The sequence below is a fragment of the Pyrus communis genome, chromosome 6, assembly GCF_963583255.1.
Source record: "Pyrus communis chromosome 6, drPyrComm1.1, whole genome shotgun sequence".
Taxonomy (NCBI): domain Eukaryota; kingdom Viridiplantae; phylum Streptophyta; class Magnoliopsida; order Rosales; family Rosaceae; genus Pyrus; species Pyrus communis.
In genome coordinates, this window is record NC_084808.1 from 3,238,502 (window position 1) to 3,262,611 (window position 24,110).

The 24,110-nt window shown below is 39.6% G+C and overlaps 2 protein-coding genes and 1 pseudogene across 2 annotated transcripts; all 3 read right to left on the bottom strand.

Moving 5' to 3' along the window:
* Nucleotides 1-1,180: 1,180 nt before the first annotated feature.
* LOC137737390 (uncharacterized) lies at nt 1,181-2,277 on the bottom strand. The gene is made up of 2 exons (XM_068476850.1): nt 1,968-2,277; nt 1,181-1,884 (listed from the first exon to the last, which is right to left on the bottom strand). The coding sequence occupies exons 1-2, from the start codon at nt 2,275-2,277 to the stop codon at nt 1,181-1,183; spliced, it is 1,014 nt and encodes a 337-aa protein (XP_068332951.1).
* Nucleotides 2,278-10,327: 8,050 nt separating this feature from the next.
* LOC137737391 (uncharacterized mitochondrial protein AtMg00860-like) lies at nt 10,328-10,822 on the bottom strand. Its single transcript, XM_068476851.1, has one exon. The coding sequence runs from the start codon at nt 10,820-10,822 to the stop codon at nt 10,328-10,330; it is 495 nt and encodes a 164-aa protein (XP_068332952.1).
* Nucleotides 10,823-14,313: 3,491 nt separating this feature from the next.
* Nucleotides 14,314-22,219, bottom strand: LOC137737392 (uncharacterized; annotated as a pseudogene).
* Nucleotides 22,220-24,110: the final 1,891 nt, after the last annotated feature.

A 24,110-nucleotide genomic window follows, 5' to 3' on the forward strand; every position in this document is an offset into this window, starting at 1 on the left:
ACACCACATGTAATCACTGAAGCAATTACAACTGCCAGAGGCTCAGGTACACAAATGTACAGTTTCATTCTGGTTGCATATTGATGACCTTTTTTAGTTATTGTTTAGATTTGCTTGTCTTAGTTTCTATTCAACTTTGTGCTGTTCAGACCTTAACTTTGATTAATGACAATAGTGTTGTATTTGATTAACGATAATAATGTCACATTTATATCACCAGCTTCTCTTGTGATACAAGGATATAGATTTCAAGTGCGTATCACCATGTGCTCTACTGCTTATAGACCCTCTTAAGAACTAACTGAACACCTTTTATTATTTGGTTGTTCATCAGTTAGACTTTCTTTGCCATTCCGACAAATGAGATTAGCAAAAAATACAATTATTCAAACTAATTGAGAAACCAGATTAATTTAATCAAAGCTAAGGCAACGCATAAAATATTATATGTCAAGCAATTTGTTCTACATCTTCTGATTCCCCTATATAACACATCCATCCCTTCAATGTAATTAGGAAACATTTCTAATAAAATACCAAGCTCAAAATACATAACACCACAAGACTCGTCGCAAACAACTCAAGCGTTCGTGAGTGAAGAGTTGGAGCACCGCTCCGAGTTATCACTTCAGAATGAGAGGTAGAAGGTGATGAGGATCCAAGAGCTGGGTTTGGACTAGTAGACGAGTCAGCTGGTATAGGTAGGTTGACCTTAATGTCGACTTTTTGTCCCGCTTGGCAATGACTTGGAGCACCACATAGAAAGTACATGTGTCCAAGCCTTTTAAGGGTGATAGTGTCAGAACCAGAAGTATAGGTTATGAGAGGAGAGCTCGTGTTGCAAGACTTGAAATCTTGGTTAGCGACTTGCATCACATTGTGGAATTGATTGCTGTCGTCCACCTCGACCTCTGCTCGTCTGGCCACCACGACCCTGAGTGCCACGCCCCTGACTGGGCTGACCAGACTGCCTCGAAGACCCCGCACTACTCGTAGCAATCTCCCCCTGCTGAATCTGTCCTCCCTGAAACCACTGAGGCCCACCTGCTGGAACTGGAGGATACGACGTATAGCCGCCAGAATACGAAGGATAACCGCCCTGGGGATATGGGTCCTGGGGATACTGATATTGTCCCGGGGCATAAGGAACAGCATCGCCCTGATAGTAGTAGGCACCACCTCAACCTGCTTGCCCATAATTACCCGGACCCTGGATCTGCTGAATCGGTACAGGTGGTGGCAAGAAAGTCTGCTGCGGCTTCTGCTGCTGACTCTGGGGATAATTTGCAGCCCGATGTCCCATCTGCCCACAAGTAAAGCAACCACTGCTACCTCGCTTACACTCACCAAAATGCCGATTATTACACCTGCGACAAACTGGGGCCCTACCTCTACCAGCATCACCCTGTCTCTGGCCTCTAGCACCACCAGCAAACCTACCTCCACGTCCTTGACCAGTGGCGCTAAAACCCCCGCTAGAAGAGCTAGAACTAGTGCCACCCCTCTTGAAGTTCTGTGTCCTACGAGGTCCGAGCGACGCCTGACCTTTACCTTTATCATCCTTCCTCTGATTACCCTCTTTCTCTTCCTCCTCACTCTCGCTCGGCATATTTTCTGAATCCTCAATTCTCAGCAGAATCTCATAAAACTCCTGGTAGGTATCACAGTGGGTAGTGGTCGCCATCGAACGCCACTTCTTCTTAGTGCCTAAACGGAAACGACGAAGCATCTCCGCTGGATTACCAGCAACATCTGGATGATAGCGAGACAAATTAGTGAACCTCCGGTAGTACTCATTCGCTGTCAACTTCCCTTGTCTTAACTCAGTGAATTCCTGCTTCTTTCGATCAATATACTCGGAGGCACAAACCTTCTCCTGAACAGCTCTCGGAAAACATCCCAATCCGTCTTCTCAGCTGGAGTCAAATGACGAAGTTCCTGCTCCCACTAGGATGCAGACTCCTTACCCAAAAACCACGATGTCGTCTTAACCCACTTCTCGACAGGGAGATTCCCCTGACTGTGCAAAACACGAAAAGTCTTCTCAATATGCTCTAACCATCGCTCCGCACCCTCATGACCCTCGTTGCCTTCAAACTTATCCAACTTCAAATTATACATAGTCTCCAGAGGGGTCCTCTGGGGAGGGCGGATCGCCGACTGAATAGCTGTAGCAATAGCTTCCCCCAGCTGAGCAATATCGGGGAAACTAAGCTCAGCAGAGCGACGTGGTTCCTGACGAGGCGGCATAATTCTGACAGAAGACACCAAAACCATTAGAATACCCACAAAAGCACAGGACTGCCAAACCTAGGCTCTGATACCAAACTGACACACCCCGATCGAGATCAGGGCATGCTGGCCATCATGTGGGAGTGACGTAACCATGTGCACAGTGCGGAAGCTAATAAAATAATAATATAAGTAGTACGAATGAATAAAAACTAGCTTTACACAAAGTAATAACGAACAAGTGCAAGCGTAAGTGCTACACTAAGTTCAGAGCATGAAAGCCTAATGTAGTCCAGGAGAAAACGACACAACAAAAGTACACTCGAAGGTGATCCTACACTGGTGGTGGTTTGTCAGATATGCCGGGGAAATCCTCAGGGAAGCCACCAAACATGCTAGCCAACTAGAACCTGGAGGGGCGCAAAACAAAAGCGTGAGTGGGCAAAAACAAAGCTTTTCGAAAACCATTTAATAAATAAGTTCTAACCCCTCGTCGTAAAACCTGTACACTTCCCAGAAAATAGAATATATATATATATATATATATATATATATATAAGTCATGCTCAAGAAGATGCTATGCCAAAACCTCAAAGTAAAATGCAAGTGCTCAGGCAATATCGCATCAATATCATATAATCTGTCAGCCGGAGTCACCTAATGTGACATGTACGGCTGAATCTAGAGCTCAAATCTCCATCTCACTAACTAGACCTGCACACGAGTCGGAACCACCTAAAGTGGTCTGTACGATAGGCCTGGGTGTAACATATATATACGCTCAAGTGCTACGATCACGTGAAGGCTGTGCGAATAATCGCGGGTCACCTACGAGTCGGAACCACCTAAAGTGGTCTGTACGACAAGACTGTGCACCTAACTTGGATCCAAGCTGAGCGTGTGGTGCGGGAGGTGAACATCACGTGAAGGACTGTGCCCAACTCTGGGCGGGAGAACTGACACCGGGGGTGCAGGTTATGAGCTCTCTATGCATCTCAAATCACTACTGAAAGTAAACATAAATCACAACTCACCTGGGCGTCCGCAGCACCAAACATACATATATATAAACAATTAACAATGCATAAACAACGGCAAAACGATAGGCATGGCATATAACGAATAAACGTTCTAAATCAATTTCTGGGAAAAACATAAGTATATAGGTATATACGGAAAACCAAAAGCCCACTCACTGGTAAGTGGAAGGGTCGTAACCCCCCTGCCTCGAGTGACCACGCTCGTCCTCGGGATAGGATTCACCTATATGCGAAACAACTACAAAAACGTTAATTTTAAAGCACATAACCAAACTTAAGAAATAACTTCTCATACAATGCTCAAAAGGGGTGTATGAATACACCAACGTGATCTACTCAACCTCAGGATCATCCCCATATTTTTAGAAAAAATTTTCACCGCCGCACGCGCCCCCACGCGCCGGCCACGCGCAGGCACGTGCCTGGCAAGCTGACGACGTCAGTTAACGCTGTCAGGAATATTCCGTTAACTTTAACGGATTCCGTCAACGGCGTTAGGAATATTCCGTCCAAACTGACGGAATATTCCGTCGTCTTCTCCGGCGAGGCTCCGGCGCCGGAAAATCGGGAAAACTTCAAATCGTCCTATCTTCTTCGTTTTTCAACCAAATTTCACAAAATTGGTACCAAATTGAAGCTTACAACGAGAGGAACAAAATCATACCACTTTCAAGTGCTAAAATCCACGAAATCTCGCCGGAAAATACCCCCAACTCCAGCCAACCTCGAAACTCGTGATCCCGACGTCCAAAACCTTCAAATGAACCACCCCGAGCCTCCTAAGGACCTCACCAAGCTTCCTACAAGCTTGAAATTCCCAAAAACATAAGAATTTACGTGTGCATGAACAGTATCAAAAATCGGGTATCCCTAGTTCGACGTGAAAACGAAGGTATCCTTACCTGAAATGGGTATGGTTGGACTCCAATGAACCTCACGAGCATGGATATGTACTTTGTTTCTTCGATCTGTGAAGATTTGGGTGGTTTTGGAGTGTGTCTGTACACATGGGTGTGAAAATGGGAAGGGAAATGGCACGGGATGGGTGCAGGGATAGAGGAAAGGGTGAAGGGAAGGTGTGGGGGAAAATGTGTGGTGCAAAACCAGCCACACCAAGCTCAAAACAACCACACAACGAAAAAATCATACTAGGGGCAAAATCGTCTTTTCACGTGTACGTTTTAAAATTTTCGGAACGGGCTGTCACAATGAAACTGTGGTGTAAGGTAGAAGATAATGAGAAGGTATTTATTAAAATGTAAAATCAATTTTTTTTTTTAAATTTTCCAAAATTTTTTTTTTGGATTTTTATTAATTTTTTTACATTTTTATTCACCTAATTAATCTTTGCTTTTGGATTAAAAAAAATTTGAATTCCAACACTCCAGATTGTGCCACATGGCACAACGGTAAGATTTCTAATTTTTAAACTGTTTTTTTTTTTAATTTATAAAGGTGAATAATGTGGACTGTTGATCTCAGATCCAACGGTTGAAATTAAATAAGGTTTTAAAATTATTATTACCATTGGAAATCCAATGGTATAAAACAAATAACCGTTGAGATCCAATGGACGCCAAGGCGCCACGTGGCCTCCAACGGTCATTGACGATGGCCTACGCACGCGGGCCCCAGCGGCTAACGCAAAATAGAAGCAAAACGTGGTTGTCGTCAGGATGATGTTAGCCTTGCATCGAACCCACTCCGGGCTCCAGGGCTAGCAACTTTCCACGGGCCTCTCCCTCGGACCTGCTTGGGCTTGCTCGCCAGCAGACGCTGGACTTCATCACTCGAGCTCTTTGACGCTATTCCTACGCCTGTCCCTCGGGCTAGAGCACACGGTGGAAGTGCTCTTAATTTGCTTTCCTGTTATCAAATCAGATTAATTGCACTCTTGTTTTTTTCTTAGCCATTTATCCAGTTAGGGTTTTGAGCAGAAATCACGCCCCTTTCTTGGTTTTCTTATTTTGTCCAATACTAGCTTGTCTAAAGACTAGATGTTGGTAATGTCGGACACGCCTTAAAGTAAAGTGCCAACATATCAATACATCTTATTTGAGAGGCTGCTTTCTGAAACATTTGAACATTTGAAAAGCCACCATAAATATCATCATTTAGGATTTCTGTTGTACGTGTAAAGGCTCTCATTTGCATTGTTTTGTTTTCATGGAGTTATGGAATCTTGGTTTTTCAGTTGTCTAGTGTTGTTTAGTTGATGCCAGATTCAGTTGTGGTTTGAGTGCTGGAATGGCGTTATTGATAAGCATTCATGTGGAGGCAATTCCTCGTGTTGTGGTGTGTTTACAACTTTATGTTAATCGTGATATATTTTGAGTCGATTTTTGTTTGGTTTATTCTTCCATGGATGCAAGTTTCATTGGCTCTTCGTTTAAAATCTTTTGGTTTCTATAGAATTTATATATGTTTACATCTTCTCTCTTCCAAGAGGAGGCAAGTTATTAAGCTTTTGTCCTCAATATAAATTTTTACAAACTTCACAATTTGGGACCTGTCTGGTGTATCGTTGCTCAGAAACATGGCAAGCCAATATTTTTGTATAGCATGGTTTTACTTGTTTTATTGTATGAACTGGTATTAACAATTGATATCCATCAATATGAAAGCCAAAGCAATGTTGTAGGTGTGATTTAGAAGTTCTGATTTATAAGCCTGGTTTTGAGGGAGCAAAGGATGAGGAGATGGGTCGTTTATGGAATAGAGTTCATTATTTGGCTTCTATCACGGCGTTAGTTCTTTCAGGAAATTGTAATTCTCTTAGTCCGTTGCTTGACTTATAAAGTCCAATAATTTTGTTCTTTTACATTTGGTCACAAGTTGCGGGTCTTCCATTCTTTCCCTTGCTTGGTGTTTACGTAGCTTACACTTGTATTCCACATTGAAGAAAGGCCGCACTTTATGATTATCCAATTTATTCATCCACCACTTTAAGGAGTGGGAGCTTAGTATTTACCAAGACATTGCCACCAACACGACATGCAAAATGACTACTTTTGCTTCTTGTTGTCGTTACTTTCGTTCTTAATAGCATAGCCACTTTCAATTTTCTTTCGAAATTCTCACTGCCCGACCCAACTTCTTTAGCTGCCACTCTAATATTAGGGATTTCTTACCTCACGTAATCTCTCTGTCTTTCTCTCTCTCTGCCCTCATCTATCTAACTCCATTTCGATTTTAAAGTAAAACAATGAGTTTGCCAAGCTTTTGCTAGTTTTTCACATCAGGTTTGTTATCAAGCTGTTTAAGTGCAAATTTTGTTGGTCAACCAGCTTCGGTCTATTGCACATATTTGTAAGTGTTGCAGATATGAATTCAAAATAAATCAAGATGCATTTTGGCTTGTTAATTTAATACTCTTATCATATAATGAAAGGGTTGCAATTGAATTACTCTGCAAGTCATGTCAAAATTCCAGAATCAGGCGATTGTAAAGAGGTTATGGACAGAAGTTTGCAAATAAATGGTAACTACAAATATTGTCAAGGTACAAAAATTTGTAGACAATCTTTCCAGGCATGCCTCATTGTTCGTATGAATAGCATATCATTCCTTATCATTTGGGTACATCCTTCCTTAAACTAAAATGGTACCATTCATGAACTTTCCTCATCCCATTTTTTGATATGGACTAATGACGGATTTTTCTTTAAGATTACAAGATCAATAATTAGGAGAGTACTGTGCAAACCATTCAACCTTGTTGCATGAGACTTGCATCTAATGACCAGGGAAGCAATGTGGTTTTTTTGTACCCTTGCTGTGGAAAGTGAGGAACAACGGCAGGAAAAAGTTATAAGTTATCTTCTTTTATAATAGGTATTACTGCTTGTTGGCACCCTCTGTTGAAGATTGTGCCGTGTCATCCGATCAGCTCAGATGATTGGTTTCCTGTTTCTGAATAATGATATAAAAGCATTCCAACCCGCCAAATTTGCTTCATAAGAGGCTACTACCATCTTCAGATTGTTATCATAGACATGCATATCACTCTGCTCAATGTGTTGAACCACATTTCTCTCACCATAATTGACTACTATCAGTGCCAATGCAGCTCTTCCTTACCCAGACAGGTTTTCCGGGTTACAGATTCTGGTGCCATGTATCAAATGATGCAGTTTTGTCAAATTTATCTCCGGCAACACCACATGTAATCACTGAAGCAATTACAACTGCCAGAGGCTCAGGTACACAAATGTACAGTTTCATTCTGGTTGCATATTGATGACCTTTTTTAGTTATTGTTTAGATTTGCTTGTCTTAGTTTCTATTCAACTTTGTGCTGTTCAGACCTTAACTTTGATTAATGACAATAGTGTTGTATTTGATTAACGATAATAATGTCACATTTATATCACCAGCTTCTCTTGTGATACAAGGATATAGATTTCAAGTGCGTATCACCATGTGCTCTACTGCTTATAGACCCTCTTAAGAACTAACTGAACACCTTTTATTATTTGGTTGTTCATCAGTTAGACTTTCTTTGCCATTCCGACAAATGAGATTAGCAAAAAATACAATTATTCAAACTAATTGAGAAACCAGATTAATTTAATCAAAGCTAAGGCAACGCATAAAATATTATATGTCAAGCAATTTGTTCTACATCTTCTGATTCCCCTATATAACACATCCATCCCTTCAATGTAATTAGGAAACATTTCTAATAAAATACCAAGCTCAAAATACATAACACCACAAGACTCGTCGCAAACAACTCAAGCGTTCGTGAGTGAAGAGTTGGAGCACCGCTCCGAGTTATCACTTCAGAATGAGAGGTAGAAGGTGATGAGGATCCAAGAGCTGGGTTTGGACTAGTAGACGAGTCAGCTGGTATAGGTAGGTTGACCTTAATGTCGACTTTTTGTCCCGCTTGGCAATGACTTGGAGCACCACATAGAAAGTACATGTGTCCAAGCCTTTTAAGGGTGATAGTGTCAGAACCAGAAGTATAGGTTATGAGAGGAGAGCTCGTGTTGCAAGACTTGAAATCTTGGTTAGCGACTTGCATCACATTGTGGAATTGATTGCTGTAAGCAAAAAGGGAATTGGAGTTAGCTTCATTCCACGGCGGTAGAAGGTAATGGTGGTGGTGGTTATAAGCACAATCCTCAAGCCCTCACTCAAGACCTGCAGGCAGAGCTTTGCAACTGTTTTTTGTCTATATATTCTTTCTCCAACATTCACAGCCAGCTGGCTTTTACAGAAAAGGCTAATAACTAATTAAAAGTGACTCATACTTAATAGAATTACTTAATACCCCCTTAATTGTGATCAAGCTAATCACAATCCTATCATTACCCTATCCTTCCACAACAACCTTGTCCTCAAGGTTACAATTCATAGCTTAAACCTTGGACATCATGCAGTGAAAGAATCGTAGTCTTCCCATGTTGCTTCTTCCTCAAAGTAGAACTTCCACTTGATTAGTAGTTGAACCCCAGCTGCACCGCCTTTCTTGTATATTCTTCATTTGAGCACTTCTTCTGGTTCTTGCGTGAGTAGGCCATCATCTGTCACCAAGGGTAGCAGAGGAATAGGTTCGACCCGAGCACCCAAGTGTTTCTTTAAGCAACTTACATGGAATACGGGATGTATTTTGGATTCAGGAGGAAGTTTAATTCTGTAAGCCACATTCCCCACTTTCTTCAACACTTCAAAGGGACCATAATACTTGGGATGCAGCTTGTGATAAGCATGCAAAGCCAACGACTGCAACTGATAGGAAATTAACTTCAAGTACATGAAATCCCCAACTTTAAATAATCTTTCACTCTTATGTTTGTTCGCCTGGACCCTCATTTGGTTCTGTGCAACCAAGAGATTTGTTTTCTACATGGACACCATTTGATCCCGAGCTATCAATCCTTGTTCAACTATTTCAAGTTTGGCAGTACCTTTTTCATATGCAGCATGTGGGGAGGAGGATATTGATAAACTATCTCAAAAGGAGTGAACTGTGAAGAAGAGTGAAAAAAGGTGTCATAGCTCTATTCAGCCCAAGGGAGCCATTGGAGCCATTTCTTGGGCTGGCAGCTTGTGAAGCACCTTAAGTAAGTCTCTATACAACGGTTAACTACTTCACTTTGCCCATCACTCTGGGGATGATATCCCCGAGCTCATGCAAAGTTGAGACCCTTGTAGCTTGAAGAACTTTTTCCAAAACATACTAAGGAATATAGGATCCCTGTCACTTACAATGGTGGTACGTAGGCATCCCATGCAATTTAAACACATTTTCCACAAATTCTTGAGCCATTATGCTAGTTGTGTAAGGGTGCCCTAGTGCAATGAAATGGGAATATTTGGATAGTCGATCAACCACAACCACAACCATGATCACTGATTTACCTTTACAAGTGGGTAGGCCAGTGATAAAATCCATACTTATATCACTCCACACCTTTTCAGGTATAGGAAAGGGTTGTAGAAGTCCTGGAGGCGAGATTGTCTCGTATTTGTTTTGTTGGTAGATTCTACACTCGGCTACCCAATGCTTGATGCCCTTCTTCATACCAATCCAGTAGAAACTCCTTTTCAACATTTGATAAGTTTTTAGCACCCCTTCATGGCTTGCAATGGGAGTGCAATGGTGCTCCTCAAATAACTTCTTCCTCCAACTAGAATATGGTCCTACTACCATTCTAGAATTATACTTCAAAAAACCATTGTCTAAGTGATATTTGGAAAGAGATTTATTGATAGCACCTGAAGTAGGGTTTTCCAAGACTTCCTTGCTTTTCTTTAATATCCAAGGTTCTTACTCCAAATGTCTCCGGAGATCATCTAACCACCTAAAACAGGGATAGGTTATTGTTGTGCATTCAGAACCTTGCAAGTGTCTTCAAGTAAGAGGTTGGAACCAGGAGCTCAAGACATGGTATTTGCAACAATATTATCTGCCCCATGCTTATACTGGATTTCGTAGTCAAATCCTAAGAGCTTGGAGACCCACTTCTACTGGAAATGAGTGGTTACTCTTGGTTGAAGAAGTATTTCAGACTTTGGTGGTATGTTTTAATGATAAAATGATGCCCTTAGAGATAGCTCTGCCACTTTTGAGTAGCATGGACTATAGCTATCTGTTCCCTTTCATATGTAGACAAGGCTTGGTTTCTGGGCCCCAACGCTTTGCTAGTAAAGGCAATTGGCCTCCCTTTTTGTTGAAGAACAACTGGTATACCCACACCTGAAGCATCACATTCCAACACAAAAAGGGCTGAAAAATCAGGTAGTGCTAGCAATTGAGGAGATGTCATGGATGTTTTAAGTTGCGGGAAGGCCAAATCAGCATCTTGTGTCCAATGGAACCCATCTTTCTTGGTCAACTGATATAAGGGATGACAAATCTTTCCATAAGCTGGAATAAATTTTCGGTAATACCCTGTCAAGTCTAAAAACCCCCTGAGTTCTTTGACATTGCGAGGAGGAAGCCAATCAATAATGGACTGAATCTTTGCTGGATATGTGGTACCTCTTCTTTTGAGACTATGTGGCCTAAGTACTCCACTTGACTTTGACCAAAAGAACATTTTTTTCTTCTTCACAAATAACCGATGTTGCTGCAAAATCTCCTAAGCTTTGGACAAGTGTAACAGGTGGTCCTCCATGTTTTACTATAGACGAGGATGTCATCGAAAAAGACAAGGATAAAATGCCTTAAATGTGGTCTGAATATTGCATTCATAAAACTTTGAAAAGTAGCTGGAGCATTGGTTAAGCCAAAAGTCATGACCAAAAACCCATAATGGCCCTCATGGGTTCAGAATGCTGTCCTTTCAATATCTTCAGTGTTCATTTGAATCTGGTGGTACCCCAAGTGCAAATCCAGTTTAGAAAAATATCTGGCACCATACAACTCATCCAACAAATCATCAATCAAGGGAATATGGTATTTGTCCTTGATGGTGATGTTGTTTAGCTCCCTGTAGTCCATGCATAACCTCCAGGTTCCGTCTTTCCTCTTGACTAACAACACCGAAAAAGAAAAGGGACTGTGGCTAGGCCTGATCAAACCACCATCCAAGAGTTCTTGCATAGCTTTCTCGATTTCACTTTTTTGTAGTGGGCCATAATGGTAAGACCTAATGCTAGGAGGTTTAGTACCCGAGATTAAGGGAATTTGATGGTCATTCTCCTTTGGAGGTGGCAATTTGGTGGGAATCCCAAATACCTCTTCAAAAGTACTCAAGACCCCCTACAGGTCTTGCAACTGTTGAGTGCTCAAATCAGAGGCTTCTAACTTGTCTCCCTCCGAGGAATAAAGTATGACTCCCAAAGTAGAGTTATATAGCTCTTTCTCAATATTGCATAAACTGATGTCATGCAATTGGGAAGAAGGAAATGGGGCTGAAGACTGAGTGAGTTTGAAAGTGACTTGATCTAGCGAGAACTTCATAGTGAGTTGTTGAAAATCCTAGAGCATGGGGCTTATGGACGATAGCAATTGGACCCCCAATTTCTTGATAGGATTTTTACCACCTGCAAAATTCTCTACAAACTTGTAGCTAACCTAGCTATGATGACACATTTTCTCCCACGGCAACGGCGCCAATTTCTTGATAGGATTATTACCACTTGCAAAAGTAGGGATAAAAACACTTAAAAATACTTGCAAGAGAACAGAGTAGTTGTAGTATAAACGGCTCAAGTAAGGTTGTTTTCCGCATGGATTGAATGAATAATTTGTATTTAAACTAATTCTTAATTAACTAATTCTCCCACAGCGCCTTGACTATCACAACACATTTTCTCCCACAGCGAAGATGACCTTTGTGCGTTCTCTTCTTGCTATTACTATTACCCGTAATTGGTCTCTCCACCAACTTGACGTCAACAATGCTTTCTTTCATGGCGATCTTCATGAAAAAATCTACATGTGTCCACCTCCTGATTTTCGGCACCTGGGGGGAGAAATTTAAATGTCTCCTCAACAAGTCACCATATGGTTTAAAGCAAGTCTCTCAGTAGTGGTTTGCTAAATTCACTGAAGCTATTTAGACAACTAGTTTTGTTCGGTCAAAAGTGGATTTTTGTTTATTTACCCACAAGCAAAATCAGTTTTATTGCTTTGCTAATCTATGTTGGTCACATAGTGATTACTGGAAACAATGAGTGTGATATCAGTTGCCTCAAAAAATTTCTCTTTACTCGCTTCCGTATCAAAGACCTTAGGCGATCTGGCCGTGGGAGTGGCATTATAGCCGGCTCGCCTTCTTCTCCTAAATCTGCACCATTTGTACACCATCTGTACAACTATGAGAAGTCCTTTTGCTCGTTGTTTTGTATAGCTCGACACACTTAGGTGAACTTTTAAAAATCTCCCAAGCATGTTGCAAATTAAATTTTGCGTGGTTGCATGATTTATTTCTAGCTCAAACAATTGGCGTGCTTTCCACTCCTACGCATATAGTAAGGGAAAATTAATACGATGAAAAATGTGAATACAATTAAAACTTTAACATTTAAAGATGTGGTCTTACCATATCTTCTACGTTGGTATCACATGGTTGATTACAATATGCTGCACTTGAAGATGCACTCCATAGTTAACCTTGTTGGTTGAGAGTTTTGAAGTGAGACTTAACATCCTCCTTGTAGTCGAGGTTTTCCCCTACAATGCCCAAATTGTTACAAGAAACTTTTTGTAAATATCCCCCATATAGAATCAATTGTTTGGAAGTGACCAACAGAACCATCTTCGGCGATCTACACCCAAGCTAAGCATAAGGCGACATATTCACTAGGAAGCCAATTGTCATTTCTAGCACTCTCTTTGTCTGCCATATGAGCTAAATTTGAAAGGAGAAGGGAAGAAATTTTGGTAGTGAAATATGAGAAAATTGATTTCTTTTATGGATATTTGTAGAGTTTTGGAGGAGTTTTACATTATGTTTGGATGAAGAAATTTTAGGTTACTAAGGAATTTTAAAATGACGGGATTTTATTTTGTAGAATTTGTAAATTTTCTTGCTTGGTTAACCTAAAAGAACAATGTACATGAATACGGAATTTGTTGTTTTTGAACTCGATTACAGAAATTGGGAAATGACACCTATTTACATGGAATTTAAACTTGAGAATTGGATGTCCCAAATTCCAAGTTTTTTTTCCACTCAGAAATTCTAAATTTCTATATATGTTTATGAATTCAAACAAGAGAATTGGTGCATGTCAATTTATAAATACTTACTTTTATCCAAATTCCAAGTCTAACTCAGATTAATTAATAAAATTATTTTGCCTGTGAGCTGTTAGACTTTTTTTTTTTGTTACCGTTAATATTGCTCAAATTGGATTTGAACCGTTAGATTTAAAAAGTGGATGTATAGAAGAAAAAAGTTTCAAAAACGACTGTTGGAATTTTCAAAAACGATTGCTGGAATGGAACAATCAAGAAATCTGGGCCGCACAACAAAGTTGTCGTTGGAAAGGCCTATAGGGCTTAGGAACGCGCCTCTTTGTATCATGACTCAAGAGGCACGATAGTCGATGGATGACAACGACTAACGCATCTGGGCCATTAAAAATGGGATTGTTGTGAGCTTGACCCCAGAGAATCTCTTGAGTCAATTGAACTAACGCTCATGTCCATATTTTGGATTTTAGGTGATGCTCCACCCCTAAATTCTTATTTTCTCTGCCCCAAAATACATCATTTGGAGATGATTTGGACCGAAACGCTGCTTTTTTTCCCCACCCCTCCATTGGAGACAGTTTAACCATCATTTGGAGGTTTGAGGACTGTTTCCCTTCCACATTTTTTACCGGAGTTATATTCTAAACTAGTATAATTTGCAAAACTTTGAACTCAAGTGCAAGAGGGCATGCGGACTGCCTTGGTCAATTTGTCTAACCCCCACACATGCACATATTTGTTTTCATTCAAGAGTCTGTTGTGTTGTATTCACTCACATTCAATTGTGGACATAAAACAGCATTATATTATCAAATGAATAAAAGTGAAAAGAGGATACATGACATACTATACTCAAAATTTGCACTAAAAATGGACCAAAATTTGTTATTCCGTCGGGCCGATCTTTTTCCCCTTAAGCTCTTTCCCAGATATTCGTGGACCATAAAGACCGCGATGCAAGGAACCTTGTTGTAGTCGGTCGTGGAAGTAGTTCTTGTACGAGTCCCAGAATTCATCTCTGCGAAATAAAATCAATGTGAGGCATGTGGAGTGTATAAAGTTGAAAGATTTTCTATTCAAAATAGAGCACGAAGACGAGAAACCAAAAACAACATATCAAGATTCTCTCTCTGATTTTTGAACTATCACTGCCCACTCTGGCCAGTGAACTTGGAGAAAAGGCAAATGTGAGGGTTAAGATTTTTCAAAGACTATCATTAGTTCGGTATTATGGATTTCAGATTAATTTATGTTTGCAAAAGAATTTCCTGAGAAAGAATGTATAAACCTTAAAGAAGGTTTGCCACTCCACCCTGTCATATGAATCCGAAGGTAGGGCTTTGATTTGTTCATTATTTAGGAAGGGGGAAATCAATAAAAATAGAACAGAAAAATCCTTGAGAAAGCAAATGAAATGTAGACGGATGACTCGTAAGTCATAACCTAACCTGACATGTGGAAGCGTAATCAGGGAATAGCCCTTAACATCTGGGTGCATGTCAAGTAAAATCACCGATAGTCGTGAAAGCCCCAATGCCTCAATGTCAATTAGCTTCTTTATCCTGAAATTACTGAGTCGAATCTATTAACTAGAAAACAGAGTTTTGACATTGATCAAGGTCTTTAGAGAATGGAAGAGAGTCGAAGAATCAAAGAAAAGCTTAGAACTCAGAAGAGGAAAAGACTTCACTATTCTTGTATTGTTAAAATCATTATTGCGTTATTACAAGAGAACCAAATATAAAGGAATATCACTATTTGCTTAATGACTAAGCTACCCCTCAACATATCTCACTAAATCTTATCCATTTAACCAAATCTTACAACTATATCCAATTGTCCTTACAACCAATTCCAACTGTTTTGCTGACATGGCAACTATATGTAATATTGCCATGTGACCATACTCATCATCCCCCCTCAATCTCAGGTAGGGTGACCAATCCTGAGATTGCAGCAATGCTTGAAGAAGGCAGGCTCGTGGAGACCTTTGGTAAGAACATCAGCCGTTTGTTCTGCAGTAGGAACATATTGAACTTGCAAGTCCTTCTTCTAAACCTTCTCTCGTACAAAGTGAAAATCAGTATCCAAATGTTTAATCCGTGTATGAAACACAGGATTAGAACATAAGGCTAACGCAGAGAGGTTATCACAATGTAATACCGGTGGCATTGACAGGAACTGATGAAGATCTTTGAGCAACAACCTTATCCATATTACATCAGATGCACAATGAGCTAAGGCCTTATATTCTGCCTCTGTGGAGCTCCTAGAAACTGAGGACTGTTTCTTTGATTGCCACGAGATTGGATTATGGCCCATATACACCACAAAACCAGTAATAGATCTTCTAGTATTAGGATCAGTTGCCCAATCCGAATCAGAGAACGCTGTAATAAAGTTGTCCGGAGATGCAGAATATGTAATACCACACATGACAGTACCTTGAACATAGCAAAGAATCCTTTTCACAAGACCATAATGAACATCAGTAGGTTTATTCATATACTGACAAGCAATGTTAACAGCATAAGAAAGATCTGGTCGAGTAAAGGTAAGGTATTGTAAAGCACCAACAAGACTGCGATACATAGTGGGATCACTTAAAGGAGTGCCATCAGATGCTAAGAGCTGAGTGTGAGGCTTACATGGTGTGGATGCAGGCTTGCAACTGTCCATACCAGCTTTATGGATCAAATCTTTGGCATACTTAGATTGATTCAAGAAAATATCACCATTATCATTGTACTTAATCTGCAACCCGAGAAAATAAGACAATCTGCCCATGTCTTTGAGATAAAAAACATCTCCCAATTCTTGAATAATAGCCTGAACCTTGGTGGCATTAGATCCTGTCAAGATAATGTCATCAACATATAATAATAAGGCAATAACATCAGTGCCATCATGTTTGATAAACAGACTGTTATCGGATTGAGACACTGTAAATCCCATAGCTGGAAGATAGCCTGTAAACTTAGCATTCCAGGCCCGAGGTGCCTATTTCAAACCATACAGAGACTTAACCAATTTGCACACAAAATCAGGATGTGTAGAATCCACAAAACCTTGGGGTTGCTGCATGTAAACCTCTTCTTCTAAATCTCCATGTAAAAAGGCATTTTTAATGTCAAGTTGCCTTAATTCCCATTTGTTTTGAGCAGCAATGGAAATTATCAACCGAACTGTAGTATGCCTAACAACAGGACTAAAGGTTTCAAAATAATCGAAACCAAACTCTTGAGTATAACCTTGAGCCACTAACCATGCCTTATATCTGGATATTGTACCATCATGATTCCTCTTCAATTTATAAACCCACTTACTACCAATGATTGATCTATGTGTTGGTGGAGGAACCAAAACCCAAGTCCCTTGACTGGTTAAAGCATCAAATTCTTCTTGCATGGCATTTTGCCAATTAACATTAGTTGCAGCACTCTTAAAAGATTTAGGCTCAGAGAGATCATTCATACTAGCCACAAATGAAAAACCACCAGAACAAGAATCCTGGACATCAAGTTGCAATGAGTGTAATTCTGGTAATGATGCTATGTAATTAGTATAGGTCTTCCTGGAAATGGCACCAGTTTGTAACCTTGTTTGCATTTTTGGAGGAGAAGAAACAGTAGGATGTGTAGTACCCCCAGTAGAAGATGAAGGAATGGGAAGAATTACCTCCAGTTGTGCAGGATCAAGGACAGGTAACACCAAAGCTGTTGAGGAAGATGAGGGAGTTGTTTCAGATTCAAGGACAGTCAAAGAAGGACTCAGTGGGCTAGACAATTGCAGAGAAGGATGCATAGTAGTAGAATCAGACAAATCGATACCATCTCGACCCACAACACAATCCAGAGATGAACCATCATTGGGCACTGAAACTGACTGTGGCAGAAAGATAGCAGAATGTATTGGAGAAGATACATGTGTGGAATCTGAAGAACTACTCCCCTGAGATGTATTCTGCAATGACAGCTGAGACTTATATGGATACAAATCTTCATCATGAATCACATGCCTAGAAATGATAAATTTCCTAGACTTTAAATGAAAACAGATTACTCCTTTATAGCCCAAGGCATATCCCATAAAAACACATAACAAAGCCTTTGGTTGCAATTTATTGACATTGTAAGGTCTAATGTATGGATAAACTGTAGTACCAAATATTTTAAGCCCTTGTAAAGAAGGAGAGACACCATATAGCCTTTGATATGGAGATTGCATGCCTAAAACCTTGCAAGGCATTCTATTAATCAAAAACACAGAATGTGCACAAGCATGATACCAAAGATCCTGAGGTAACTGAGCAGTAGTCATCAGGGTAATAGCAGTTTCCACAACGTGTCTGTTTCCTCTCTGCAAGTCCATTTTGTTGAGGAGTGTATAGACACGAAATCATATGTACAATGCCCTTATGGTTCAGAAAATCAGCAAATCTTCTACTTATATACTCCCCACCATCATCAGATTGCAAACACTTAATTCCAATATTAAACTGAGTGAAGACAAAATTGTAGAATTTCTGAAAGACATCAAACATTTCTGATTTATTGATTAAAGGAAATATCCATACAAATCTGGTAAACTCATCAATAAAACTGACATAGTATTTGTAACCTGCTATAGACATAGTAGGGGATGGACCCCATAGATCAGTATGCACCTTTTGAAATGGAAAGTTACAGGACTCGTTTCTATCATGAAATGGCAGTCTACACATCTTGCCAGAAATACAACAGGAACACACATGTTGATGAGTATCAGGAGAACTAACTATACTAGACTGTTTCAACATTACAGATAACACTTCATTGCTGGGATGACCACACCGTTGATGCCATATTTCAGACTTTATTTTCTGTCCAAGAAGAGCCACTGACTTCTGAGATGAAGACTCTGATAACAACTTCACTGGAATCCGAAACAACTCACCCTCATTTGTCCTTCCGTGATACAGAACAGCCTTGGTTACCTTGTCCTGCACAAAGAACTCAGTATCATCACATATAAACCAACAAAAATTATCCTTGCATAATTGTTTAACTGACAGTAGACTGACTGCAATAGTAGGAACATGTAAAACTGTTCTGAGAAGTAAAGACTGAGGTAAAGTATGTAAACGTGCAGAACCAATATTTTTGATTTGCAAACCTTCATCATTTCCAATAGTAATCTTATCAGTGCCTGCATAAGATGTGACTTGCTGCAGGGAGTTCAAATCAGCAGTTATATGGTGCGAAGCACGAGTGTCTACTATCCAAGAATCTTGAGGGAGAAGATTAGAAGAAGCATGAGCTTGCATAGCAGTCAAGGAAGGAGCAGGAGATGTGCCTTGATAGGCAAAATTATTACGATGATGACAATCCAAAGCACTATGACCACGCTTGCCACATATTTGACATTCCACAACTTGTCCCATAGAGCTAGGACCAGTAGATCGCTTCCAACAATTAGGGGCTGTGTGACCACGTTTAGAACAGATTTGACACTTTGGAAAAATATGAGACCTGGTTTCAGTATTCCCTGACCAAGACTGCCAAGTACCTCCACTTTGTTTAGGACCAGAAAACTGTCCCCATCCACTGCCAAAATTGGAACCTCTACAGCCCCCATTAGGCTTAGAACCAGAGAAAGGCCGCGAACCATTATTGGAATTAGGAAATGGCCTAGGAGAATTACCATTGCCCATAAAACCATAGACATTTGTAAAATCAGGATATATAGGAGGCAAAGATGGAGGCAGCCTGTATGAATTAGGAGAATATGGAACTTGAGGAAACATAGAACCATCCATAGAATAAGGAATATGTGGAAACATTGGACCTGGTGGCAGAACAGGCATTGTATTAGAACCCTGAGATATAAATGGCATACTCACAGGTGGAGCATTGTTGGGTACTCGAGTAATAGTACCACCAGTGGTGAAAGGACCATTATCAGAGTTACTAGAGGAACCCTGAGAATCACCTGATTGAGAAGAAGATCCTTGCATATACAACCCAGAAAAATTATGAGCCAAAGTGTTAACCATAGAACCAGCCTCTCTCTCTGCACACAGTAATTACTCTCTGAATTCTCTTAGAGAAATAGAAGTATCTCGAGTAAGAATTACAGTTCGTATAGCAGAATACTCTCTCGGTAAACCAGATAAAGCAGCCACCACAAAATCATTGTCTGAAACAAATTCACCAGCTGCAACCAATTGTTCTTTAATGTGCCTCATTTTGGACAGATATTGATCAACTGAATCACCACCCTTTTGAATTGTTTGAAATTCTGTCTTTAACGTATTCACCCTAGCCTTTGAGATTGATGCATATCTATCTTGAAGATTAGACCATGCCTCATGTGCAGTCTTGCACCCCAACACATGTTCAATAGACTCATCAGATAAAGTAGCAATCAATAGACTCAAAAGAGCTAAATCAATAGATTCCCATTCAAGAAAAGCTTCTGTAAGAACATTAGTAACCCCAAAGGTCGGATCAATCACAAACTTAGGAGGACATATAGCAGTTCCATCAAAATGACCAAAGAACTTATAACCCTTCAACACCGACTTAAACTGAAAAACCCATTTTGAGAAATTCTTATCAGTTAACTTGATCGTCAACATTCCAAGCAAACCCTCAATTTTAACTCCAGAAGATGCCATGATGATTACCAATCAAGAAAACAAAATACCACTGCAACAATTATCAACGAAATTGCCTACTAAACAACAAATCGTGCAAGAAAATTACCCAGATGGCTTCGTGCCTGCTACACAATCGTGAATTGGCTTCGTGCCCAGTTCACAAATCAGAAAATTACTCAGATGGCTTCGTGCCTGCTACAAAATCTTGAAATGGCTTCGTGCCTCAACTGATGTCATAAACCACAAACACAGAATCAAAGCTCCATGAACAAAACTCCAGAAATTCACAGAATACCAAGAATCACCAAGAACCAATCAAGCTCTTTGCCCCAAGAAACTACGAACCACAGGAGGAACGAAGGCTCTGGATACCATATTAACTAGAAAACAGAGTTTTGACATTGATCAAGGTCTTTAGAGAATGGAAGAGAGTCGAAGAATCAAAGAAAAGCTTAGAACTCAGAAGAGGAAAAGACTTCACTATTCTTGTATTGTTAAAATCATTATTGCGTTATTACAAGAGAACCAAATATAAAGGAATATCACTATTTGCTTAATGACTAAGCTACCCCTCAACATATCTCACTAAATCTTATCCATTTAACCAAATCTTACAACTATATCCAACTGTCCTTACAACCAATTCCAACTGTTTTGCTGACATAGCAACTATATGTAATATTGCCATGTGACCATACTCATCAGAATCAAGAACCAAATTACTCAATATATATAACTGAACTTCAAAACAGGAAAGATAAAGGACATGACATGTGATACTGACGGTATGCACCCTTATGAACTCAAAATGAAGTAAACGGGAAACGAACCATGAGCGTAAATAAAGCAGACATTCGACCTAAACTTTCTGAACTTTCCCCCTTTACCAAAATACAGTCGCTACATCACTAGATTTTAAAAAACAAATATCAGCAAGTTGACTGCGTAATTCATCACATAGTTATTATTAGTTTTCAAGCTATATCGTATCCCCTTGGCGGCTTGGCACTTCCTTTATCTTTACTGTTTCAAAGCACATGTTATCAAAGCTACATTTTTCTAGTTAAAATTGAGCTTCATTATTTTGGGGTGGTGAGTCTGTTTATATTTGAAAAAGAAAATTTAGATTAATTTGCATAGGCCACACTACACTACTACAGCCATATAATTAAAGCACCCCTCATGTTACCTCAGACTAAAGAACAGACTAGCACTGCGCCATGCTGCTTGAAATGATACCGTGATTAAATCTGTAGACCATCTAACACAAACACTAAAAATTGAAAGGGAAGGGCAACAGATTTCCCAGACTCCATGTCAAGTAACAATTCTTGATACTATATACGACATGGGTACGCTCAACATATTGAACTGTAACCAAACAGATGCTAGTAAGCCTAGCAAATAGTAGAACATGCAGAAACAACTGTGGGGTAACAAATAGTAATACATGCGCCATTAACTAGGGAATTTTAAAGATTCTGAGAAACTACCTGTGCTTCAACCTTCATATGCTTAGAGAACAGCTTTGCTGCACCACATTCATTAGTCGACAACCGGAAGCCCCTATAGGAACAGAATAAAGGTTCAGTGATATGCATGTAACAAAGGGGTTAAAGTCTCTGGTGCTACTGAGACATTTTTTATGAAATTCAAACTTAAGTTTGGCAAGATCAAATTTGCAAATGGTTCAAGTTATGGTACAATAACAAAGGAAACTAACGCATTTAACCTCAGAAGTTCTAATGATCAAAACGCAGATGTACTAATAATAAGAATTGCTGGACTCCCTGAATCAATTTTTCCATCCACGAGATCCTTTTCACAAAGTTCTTGTTTCCATGATGATGGACCAAAAGCTTCCTTCACATGTTTCCCCAAGATGCTGACATCTTGATCCAAGCTTTCAGACAGATCCAGAATACACTTATCTGCAAAAGTAGACGTATAAATTCAAGTTCATTCCTCAGACGGCGGCATTTTCACGTTGTGCACAAGTACTTCAAAGTAATCCATAAACTCCACATACAAAAAAAATAAAGCTGAACATAAATTCAACATCAATACTGAACTAGTGACTGAATTTCGAAACATAGCTTCAACCAATGACACTAAGGAGGCCATCTCCAACCGATCCGGCCAGCGGGCCATAAGGCTAAAATTAATCTGAAATGACACGAAACCGTCTCCAACCAAGGACTAGGCCAAAGGGCTCGTGGGCCCCACTGGGGCCAAAAACACCAAATTAGGCCAACTAGCTGGCCTACATGAGCCAACCAGCTAGCCCTAGGCCGGCCCAAATTTCAAATGCCAACGGCTACTGTGCTGATGCCAGTAGCCGTTGGATTTGAATTTTTTATTATTTTTTGGGACAAAATTTATAAAAATGAAAATTTTTTAATTTAAGTTGTTGTAGTATCTAAATTGAAATAATAAATTATGTTTGACCTATAGCCCTTTGACCCCCTCGGTTGGAGATGGTTTTTTGTCACAGGACTATGTTTGGCTTATGGCCCTTTAGCCCCCTTAGTTGGAAATAATATGAAATATAGCATGACAATGTTCATTAAAATATAATTTATTGGAGGACTATAGGGCTAAGGGAGCCCTCTCGCCCTCCTTCGGTTGGAGATGGCCTAATATGTTGAACTTCTTGTTGGTGTATTTCATTAATATATATATATATATATATATATATATATATATGTGGTGTTGCGTGAGAGATTGACTGCAATGCCATGTCTCTTGGAATTGAATATATATATATATATATATATATATATATATGGTGTTGCTTGGGTGTATAATGGGAGAAAGGCTGCAGTGATGTGCCTTTTGGCTGCAGTGCCGTGCCTTTTTTCTTTCTACTTGGCGTGTCTCTTAAATTGAAGAAGCATGGCTGCAGTTGCTGTGTAGCAATAGGTTGCATCTTTTCAGAAAAATGAAAGGATGCAGCAAGTTGTGTTTTTTATTACAATATGCATCCCTTCGGTGGTAATGATGCAGGAAATCATGACTTTTTATATGCACACTTTGATCCATCTTCAAATGGTTCTATAGTATCTATAAATAGCCCATGTTGGATGCATATTTGGATATACAATTCTTCAAATAATAGTTTCTTATCCTCTTTCTCTCCATAAAAATCATATAGTTTCCTTTTAGAAGATTTTAAGGGAATTTCAGTTCTTACTCAACTAAAATTCCAAACTTTGTTGTATCCTAGAAGTGATTTGCTTTAGACCTGTTAGCAAACTCATATTAGAGCGGAGGCAAATATCACTTTAAGAAAAACGTATTAACGTGCCTCAAAGTCATTTTTCTATCAAATTCTCAACCTTATTCTAACAATCTTAAAGTGATAATCGCAATGGAGAAGATGTCCGAAACTATGGCTTTGTCTGTAATGAACGATGTTGCTTTCTGGAAAATCGACAAGTTTGATGGAACCAATTTCATGTGAGATACGCTGGATGCTGACAGCCCTAAAAATTGCCTATGTTCTTGATCCAAATCTGCAGCCAATTCCTGAACCTAATGATGCAGATACTGAACAAATTATTGCCTACAGAAAGAAGCGTGAAGACGATGAATTGATGTGCAGAGGACATATCCTGAATACTTTGTCGGATCGGCTCTACAATTTATTTTCTACAACTCAATCTCCAAGGGAAATATGGAATGCTCTTGAAGAGAAGTATACATCGGAGAAAAAAGGTACCAATAAATTTATCATGTTTAAGTTCTATGAATTCATTATGACTGATGGCAAATCCCTTGTGGACCAAGTTCAAGATTTATTACTTTTGGTCACAAAGCTTCGTGAAGTCAAAATAATTGTTCCGGATGCATTACAAGTATGGGTTATCATGTCAAAATTACCCCCTAGTTGGAACAATTATAGAAAGAAGCTTTTGCATATGGCAGAAGATATAAGTCTCCAAGATCTCTTGAAGGGGATCCAAATTGAAGAGGAAACTCGAAAACGAGAAAATTATTTTTCCTCAGAAGACTTCACTAAGATTAATTATGTTGAAAGGAG

Excerpts from the sequence above, each read along its gene's own strand:
- LOC137737390 (XM_068476850.1), bottom strand. The coding sequence starts at position 2,277 with ATGGTTTTGGTGTCTTCTGTCAGAATTATGCCGCCTCGTCAGGAACCA. Across the intron at positions 1,885-1,967 it reads GACGACATCGTGGTTTTTGG|CTGTTCAGGAGAAGGTTTGT; the intron begins GTAAGGAGTCTG and ends GTTTTCCGAGAG.
- LOC137737391 (XM_068476851.1), bottom strand. The coding sequence starts at position 10,822 with ATGTTCTTTTGGTCAAAGTCAAGTGGAGTACTTAGGCCACATAGTCTC.